Genomic DNA, 9,420 nt, shown 5'->3' on the forward strand with positions numbered 1-9,420 from the left:
GGCAAAAAAAAAAATATGGTTTCTTTACGGACGGATGAAACAGTTTGCTTCCAGTTTCTTCCACTAAAATCAAAAAGTGGGGAATGGTTATTTTGTGCAGTAGGTCTGCTGATTAATTATAAAATCTAAGAACTAAACAGAACCAAGCCATAGGGCAACCCAGAGCACTTAAATTGGAAGAAAAAACAACAAATAAGTGGGAAATTACTGTTTAAAGTTTTGACCACAATTATTTTGTGTACTGACTAATTAATGTAAAATCTAAGAACTAAACAGAACCGAGCCATAGGGCAACCCAGAGCACTTAAATTGGAAGAAAAAACACAAATAGGTGGGAAATTACTCTTTAGGTTTTCAACACAATTGTTTTGTGAACTGACTGATTAATTATGCAAAATCTAAGAACTAAACAGAATTGAGCCAAAGGGTAACCCAGAGCATAGATACAACTGTCAATAAACCAGCTAATTAACCACAATTAGGTCTTGGCTGCAGAGAGATACTGGCCACACCTACCTGCTTACAGCCAGGAGATAATCTTCACTCTAAACAAACATGGTATTTTCAATGCATTTAATTTTGTATGACCTGGATTCACTATCAGCTGGTTCAATTCTGTGTAATTGTAGGTTCTTGGGCCCTACATAACTTTTTTAAGACATTCACATTCTACTTAAGAGATTTAAGAGAACTTACTATTGTGGAGGGAGGTGAGGGAAGGCAAATGAGTTGGGTTAGGGGAGGAAGGGAGAAAGCAGTCTTGTGTAAATGATCTTTTAAATTTGCATCATGGTTATAGTTTGCTCAAATTTTTAGTACCAAAGATATAAAGTTCAAAGCTTCTCAAGGGACAAGACATGTTTTGCCAGTCTGTATAAACCAAAAACCATAATTTGTTATTCCCAAGAATTCATACCACATGTACATTGTCACAATTTGATGAAAACTGACAAACATTTTTTTTAAACTGCTTATCGACTGGAGAGGAGCAAAGCGAGAACTTGCAAATAAAAGCCTAGGGGTTTTTCAAAGGTGTTGTACTAAGGCAAATAAAGTATACAGGACTACTGTAAAGGTGTAATAGATTAAGAACTGTGAAAGGTATTTGTTACAGAGATGGACTTCAAAGAGACACTAGTTAACTGTTAATTGTAAGCTATAAGACTTGGAAAACATTGTAGTAGAGATAGACATTATCTTCAATTTTCATGTTTCCTATTTGATTTTGCAATATTTCCAGATCTATACAAAAGTAGTTTCTTCCAGAAGAAACTGGAAGAATCTGGTTATTTTCCATGTTTCTTCCATTCTTCCCGAAGAAACCGAAACCTACTTCCTAAAAGTTAAGAAATCCGGAATGCAAGCAATGCAGGGACAATTCCGATGCCAGTTTACTAAGAGGGTGGATGTAACAGTGAACATGGTAGAATGAGAGTACATTTGTGGTGAAGAGACATGTAAGTGACGAGTGATGAGAATAACTGAAACCCAAATTTACAGGTGCCGTTAATCTTATCATGTCAGGGGAAAAAAGGGGGGGGGGTTTGAAATGCATATATACACCAGGATATCACATGACGAAACAAAGAAAGCAATAATGGTCAATAATTCACTTAAATGTACAATTAAACATCATTTACCTACACAAACTTTGCAAAGCATTTACAATAATTGTCATCGGCCAACACTATGAGATAACAGACTGATGTTAAAAGGTTACCAACTAGTGACCACATTGCACACAACATCGACAGAGTACAGTCGGTTTGAGACGACAGATAAAGAGTGCCATTAATCTTGAGTAAAACAAAGCCAAGCCATATACATACTTACTAATTGATAACTATCTACAAATTTGACTTTGAGTGTACTGTACCCGTTGCCTATTTACATCAGTTACACTTCAGAGTTCTGTATGAGAAATTTTGACGGCTGAAACTTTACGAAGAAATTTTCCTTGCATGTACCTTGCAACCAACCCACCTTCTGAGAAAGCTGACATCACTGATAGAGAAATTAACACAGTCAGGTGCACATGTGGCACAACAGTTCAAAAGAACGAAGCATCACATTCACATGCAATCATATTTGATGACACAAGTTCACAGCAGCCACACTGGCCAACAGAACTTCAAATTTCCATAGCTCAGACAGTAATATGTTATGTATATACTTAGCTTAGGCTACAGTTTGTTGCACAATTCCATATAGATGGTACAACTGTGTGCTCCTTGTGGCATCATGTTAGGATGCCTTTGAAAAGGTTCAACCTCATTCCAATATTAGCAAGTAGTCACAGCATGTACAGTAACTCCATGTAGATGCTTTTGCAGTTGTTTTTATTTTCTTGTTCTTTTTTGGGGTTGAACAGAAACAGTAAACATTTGCTTGGACCATAAAAGACTGTTTGGCTTGTAAATATCCAAACTCCTCTCTATATATAATTAATACTGTACAAAACACATCCATATTAGTTATGTCCCCCAAAATGCTAGTAACACCAGTGGGTGTATATGTTTTATAAACTGTGACCCTGTACTGTACGTGCAAATGATACTTTCATCATGACAAGTTCATTCATATCTTCGTACACACCCCACAGGGAGGCTACGAAACCTTTTGCCATGACTTAACCGTGGCTTGGGTTACTATGCAACACAGAGGACAAAATACATCCAAGACAACAGGCTATCATTCTCTCCAATCTTCTTCATACTGTATAAATCAACCATGGAAGCTGTTAGGTACGGTACAATAGGTGCGTTTAGGTACGGTACAAAGGTGCGGTTAGGTACCGTACAATAGGTGTGTAGCAAATTTGCCAATGAAGAAACCCTTGCGCGATTAGTCACTGCACATGATTACCAGGTCTTCTTCGATGGAAATAATTTTATCCAACCCTCTTCTTTTAACTCAAATTCTACCCGATTCTTCCTTTTGATTCTTCTCTCTTTTGGATCCCCTTAAGACTACACAATTGTTTTCAAGTTTTTTCCAACCACTGAATAACTGAATAATAATCTCCTCTGTCTTCTAAGAAGTGAATTCCAGGCAAGTTTTAGTTTCATCTTGTGTTTGTGTGTGTGTGTTTCCCCTTGTTTGTTATTGTAACACCACATAAATTAACCTTTATTTGAAATGTCATCTGCTCTTGCCCTAAGCATATATATGCAAAGAAGTCAATGATAACCACTCATGCTCAAAATCCGGCAAGCTTTTCATTTGCGACCTTCCAAGAATTCGTCCTCCCTGGGACATTTAATTGAACACTCCCAGGGAATAATTTTTCTTGTATCACATCACAAAATGCTATGCAAAGTTGTGAAACTGCTATTCAAGTGAAAAGATAGCAATTTTTGTTTTTACATAGGAACCAGGGTATTTCATAAAGAGGCAAAGTTGAGAGTCATTCAATCTGTTACACAAAATTTGATCACTAAATTAAACTCTGACTCCCCAATGTATATGAATAATGAGGGACGGTCGGGGAAACCTCTTGGAAATTATGTTTGAAATGAAAATATTAAAGCATTTTTCTGCCACACACAAAACAGAAACTGTTGGGGGCCAATATATAACGTCTGATCTTTCGAGTGAACTTGATTTACAGTATCCCTTTTTACGTTTGCAGAAAATTCACATGGTTCCATTGTCTGTTATGACATCACCATGAACACATCAATATTTATGCACCCATGGACCAAAATCCATAGTACTTCTCATTAGGTGTACTGACTTTGATCAGGGATGACCTTCAAAGCACTTGATAATAAGCCCTGTGGGAATAACTATATACATAGTCACTGTACGGGTAGAATTGAGATCAAGCAGTACTCAGTTTGTTAATAAATTACTGAGGCTCCCCCCTCCCCCTCCCCCCTGACACCTCCAAGCTGTTATACAGTCTGCTTGGCATGAGCTCTATAGCTGTCATGCAACATCAAAGGGAGACAATTGAGCAAGAGAAAAGTAGAGTTTTGTACGATAGTCTTTGTTTTCCCAAGTCACTCAACTCTGTGCTGATCTCTCAGTAATATTCTTAGGCCTGGTCTAGCATTAATCGTACAGTACGTGAGTCAGATAGGGGTCTTAGCTATCAAGGAATGTATAAACAAATTATGTGTGCATTAACTTTCAAGTCAAATGCTAAGTAATTCACTACTTACTCTACCATCATCACCCAATTTCATGGTGTTGATGAAATGGATCTGCCCAGATGCAATAACTTTAAATTAATTAACCAGTGAAAAATCAGGCCAAAGCCATAGCAATGTATGAAAACTCACTTTAAAGGATTTAACTTGGGCCCTGATAATGCTCTCAACTTTCCATGTCGGAGTCAAAGACTCAGTGAATAATGTATCATTTATCTTATCTGATGTAGTTTCATCATACTGGTGCTAGTGGATAAAGGTGTTGGCATTTGAAGCAACGAGGCTTAGCAATCGTGAGGTACTGGGTTTGATACCAGCCCGGGTCATAGTAAGGTGGGTTTTCATCCAAGAGCAATCTACGGTTTTCACATCTGAAATGACTTTCTAACTTGAAAAGATTCCAAATTTGGGTTAAAATGTTGAATTGTCAGCCACCCAAAGTGTAAGTTGTAATCCATAAGCCCTTGCGGGTTTTTCCCACGTTTGTGGTCGCTTAAGCTTTGTTCAAATAACTGCTGATTAAGCAAAACTGAAGAAGTTACACTTTAAGTTACATGATTGACTACAGTATGACATGCCCATTTATTCTTCATCTTGGCTTCACTGGGACTAGTTGGATCAAGTCCAATATGTAGACACATAGCAGTGGTGTTTTTGTGTCGTACAGGGATATTACTAGGGATCTGTAGGTATTATTAACCAACACTACTTACTACTAGTGCCAACTGGTTACAAATGAGAAACGATCCAGCCAGGCTATCGTTCAGCCTACTGTACGTTAGACAACAGAAGCAGATTTTGATGGAATCTCAGGTACTATTAAATTATCATAATGTGACCAGAAACCAGCAATTTTTGGGACAGTACCTGGATTCAAATTGTCACCAGAACTGTCTCAGAATTTCAGGTAATGTCCCCAGATTATTGCAAGTGTCCTTAGGACTATACCTCTGAAGCCAAAAAAGGCCCTGAATTTCACCTGTTTGGCCTTCTGGGTGCAACAACAGCTTCAGCATGACTGTTACAACTACAAAGTACACACCATTGTCAAAGTTCATTCACACGTACAAAGAAAGACAAACCATGATCCTTGCAACATTTCATAGCTGTTTACAGAGTGAGTGATGAGTGTATTAATGCATATAGGGGACATGTGGAGACTAGCACCATTTGATAGAAAACATTTTCATGTAATATTCAAACCATCTTTTTTAAGTAAGTATGAGAATAACTTTTTTTATAAAAATAGAACAAAGTAGGCTGCCTAGGCCAAGTCTACTTGTTTCTGCATGATGTATTGAAGAAACTTAGACATTTTACTACCATCCTTAAAACATCATCCCCAAACATTGTAGGCCCAAAAAATTCCACCCTACCTTTAAATGTACTGTACAGTAAGAGTGGGGCATGCAATGATCAGTATCATGTCCTACAGGATCTCAAGAAAAAAGAGATGGCCACCTTTATGTTCTGCTGGCATCAAGGATTTGTTGAGTATTTTTGTCCCGGAATCCCTGAGATTTTGCCGCAAAAAGTGATTGCTTCTTTGCATCTAGGCTAGCTACCCTAGTACCTTGTATAATTGATTGCTAGGCCCCCAGCAGGGCCTAAGTAGACTGTAGAGTATGAGTCGAGTCCTTCCACCAGGTACCACAAATAGCAACGCACAACCCTAAGCACTAAGTGAAAGAGGTTATGCTAAATTTAGGTCTCAGTTGCATAATTGAGGTAAGCTAGCCTTGAAATAGCATTAACCTAGGCCCTAGGTTAATGCTAACTTAGCATAGGCCTATGCCTGGGCTGGCCTAGGCCTACTGAGTACTGTGCTGCAATCTGGTTAGCCTATCTTACCTTTGAACCCTGGAGAGCTAGGGCTTCGTTCAGGAGAAGCACGCTGGTCTTGAGCTCTATGATGCTTAGCTTTGTGGCTATCATTAGAGCTAGAACGTGGCTGTGTTGGTGAAGAGACTGGCCCTGGCCCTGGACTACTACGGCGGCCGTTGCTACTCATCAACCCGCGTGTTGGGCTGCTATTCTGTCGTAACGAGAAAGGCACCATTGCTCGAATTGGTCCCGATCTTGGCGAAGCATTTCGCCGAGGCCTTTGGGGTGGTTGGGAAGTCATTTTGCTGTCAGATCCGGTTAAATTTATCCAAGATTACTCCTATACGACAACGATCATCTTGAGGGTAAAAGAGAATTGCTATAACTTAACGTAGAATTGAAAGTTGCAGCTCGTTAGCCTACCCGTACTGAGCAAAAAATTAGTACCTTCCAAGCGTAGGTACACACACACTGTAGCAATGACTGTTAGCAGGCGGATACTGATATACAGACTGCTGAGAATGTCTTTATCGTATGCATAAGCTAGTGTGTAGCGTAGGCTCAGTTAGGCTCCGAGTGAAGACTATTATGGTTTGTGCACATTTGTGTGTACACAACAACCATAACAATGAAGACGAGCGTAAACAGTTGTGTCGTCGGCTTCGTAACGACGAGCAAAAGTAGCAGCACAATTTCTTCCTTCCCTAAAATGCAGACTATCAATTACACAAAGAATTCTCTCTGACACACTTTCATGAACTATTTCAAGTTTGGCCCATTTTATAAATCCACAAAATTGAAGAAATTTTGGAATCACGGTTTCATAATTGCAGTTCGTAGGAGCGAATATCAGAGCATGAAAATAAGGTGCAACGACTGTGAAAGGTTATCAAGCTCGTGCAAAATGGTGACTATTAAACATTCATGTTGGTAATATTTTAACTATTTGGAACCTTTATTCACATTAAAAATATTAAAATACATCATTTATATTTAAAATATCTCCTAACGTGTGCATCGTGTCTGGATTACGTCTATATATATTCTCAAAATAAATCGTATTAGCGTTCAGCTTTGCGTAATTTCATTGGACTAAAGTTTCTTGACGTAGGCGGGTTCTGCACAGTCTGAAAACCAATGCAATTATATCAGAAGGATTGAATTGTCAAACACAGTCAATTTGAGTCAAAATTATTTTACGCTTATTTATAAACCGAAATCGTCACTCGCGCTTCTTGAGCAATTTTTTTTTCAGTAAACTTTGGTCTATGAAGATTCAAAGTGCATAATACGAGAATTTACTACATGCACTACAGTTTTTTCTACGCTGTTAGTATAACAAGTTAACCTATGTACCTCCTTCGTAACATACATCAATGTCCTAAACACACTAGAAATATCACATTCCATATGTGAGATATTCATAGCAACGGTAGGAGATTTGATCTAGTCTAAACATGATATAATCGAGTAATATATGCTTGAATTTTAATGGTTTTCCTATATTTTCTCACAACGTTTATCTCTTGCAATGGAAATGCTTCGGTTCTTTAAATCACCTAATGATGGCATTAAGTATCGCTCTGGTAGTGTTTAAATGCATCTTAAACATGAAAAGCAAAACAGTGGGAAAGTGAAAAGTTTCATCTCCTGGTGGTACTATGACACAGTATGACATATAACAATTAAAAAATGGTGGCCCACCAGATATTTCATTTAAACTGGGATGCCTCTCAAACGGAGCAAGATTTTTCGTAGTTGCTTGATATGATGGATGGGTTTAGTTGTCCCAATTTTACTGTTAAAAACGATGGCTCTATCAAGGTTCATTCCGCTTGGGCAAAAATACAGAGATTTCAACTTTCTTTTATTCTTAATATTAAAGTATCTAAATAGATGTCTTAAGACCTTGACGGTAATGTTATATCCAGTTAATCAATGTAATTTCATTGCATCAAGTTATTTCAGAAGCGTAGTCAGCCGTAATTCAGTGCCTAACAATTTCCTTGTCGGCCTCTGAGGGCGGCGTCCTAATGTTCTCGCTTTGGTTTCTCAAATCCCTGCGTCACCAAACTTCCAACGATTCTTCGTCAATTCAGTTTGTATTAAAAGACTGCACACTATTACTGGGTTACAGTTAATCAAATTTTCGATACGAAAGCAAACCGACTACGAATGAGTTTTGTGTCAAGATTTCAACCGTTCGAGAAAATTTCCTTAAATTTCAGAAAATTAAAAAACGTATATTTTACGCCACAGTTTATATCTGGTACACTTTGATTATATACCGACAAATCCGAGCGTTCCTCACAAGATGCCGGGATGAAGGGATGAGGGGGATGAGGGGCATGATCGAGGGGGATGAGGTGGATGAGGGGGTGAGGGGATGAGGGGGATTAGGGGCATGAGGGGATGACGGGGATGAGGGGGATGAGGGGGATGAGGGGATGAGGGGGATGAGGGGGATGAAGGGGATGAGGGGGATGAGGGGGTGAGGGGATGAGGGGGATTAGGGGCATGAGGGGATGACGGGGATGAGGGGGATGAGGGGGATGAGGGGGATGAGGGGGATGAGGGGGATGAGGGGGATGAGTGGGATGAGGTGGATGAGGGGGTGAGGGGATGAGGGGGATTAGGGGCATGAGGGGATGACGGGGATGAGGGGATGAGAGGGATGAGGGGGATGAGGGGGGTGAGGGGGAAGAGGGGGTTGAGGGGGATGAGGTGGGTGAGGAGGTGAGGGGGGTGAGGTGGATGAGGGGGGTTAGGGGATGAGGGGGATTAGGGACATGAGGGGATGACGGGGATGAGAGGGATGAGAGGGATGAGGGGGATGAGGTGGATGAGGGGGGTGAGGGGAAGAGGGGGTTGAGGAGATGACGGGGATGAGGGGGATGAGAGGGATGAGGGGGATGAGGGGGTGAGGTGGATGAGGGGGTGAGGGGGATGAGGGGGTTGAGGTGGATGAGGGGGGTGAGGGGATGAGGGGGATTAGGGGCATGAGGGGATGACGGGGATGAGGGGGATGAGAGGGATGAGGGGGATGAGGTGGATGAGGGGGTGAGGGGGATGAGGGGGATGAGGGGGTTGAGGGGGATTAGGGGGATGAGGGGGATGAGGGGGTGAGGGGGATAAGTGGGATGAGGGGATGAGGGGGATGAGGTGGATGAGGATGAGGGGGATTAGGGGGTTGAGGGGGATTAGGGGGTGAGGGGGATGAGGGGGACGAGGGGGACGAGGGGGACGAGGGGGACGAGGGGGATGAGGGGTTTGGGTGGAATGAGGGGGATGAGCGGGATGAGATATATGAAAGATGATAGAGGAGACACTTTCAAAGAGTATCTAACACTATGTTAGGAAGTGATGTCAGCACAAAATTCGAAACATGAGCAAAGTTGGGACGATTTTATTTCTGTAGTGTACTGTCATGTCTCGCTTTTAG

At 40.8% G+C, this 9,420-nt stretch overlaps 1 protein-coding gene across 1 annotated transcript in view; it reads right to left on the minus strand.

The window, feature by feature from the left end:
• LOC139959006 (protein FAM117B-like) overlaps positions 1-6,696 on the minus strand; it is a 105,692-nt gene extending 98,996 nt beyond the window's left edge. Inside the window, exon 1 of the mRNA XM_071956488.1 lies at positions 6,006-6,696. Within this exon, the coding sequence (XP_071812589.1) occupies positions 6,006-6,279 (274 nt within the window). The 5' untranslated portion in view covers positions 6,280-6,696. The remainder of the gene's footprint in view (positions 1-6,005) is intronic.
• Positions 6,697-9,420: the final 2,724 nt, after the last annotated feature.

Source organism: Apostichopus japonicus, chromosome 18, assembly GCF_037975245.1.
Source record: "Apostichopus japonicus isolate 1M-3 chromosome 18, ASM3797524v1, whole genome shotgun sequence".
Taxonomy (NCBI): domain Eukaryota; kingdom Metazoa; phylum Echinodermata; class Holothuroidea; order Aspidochirotida; family Stichopodidae; genus Apostichopus; species Apostichopus japonicus.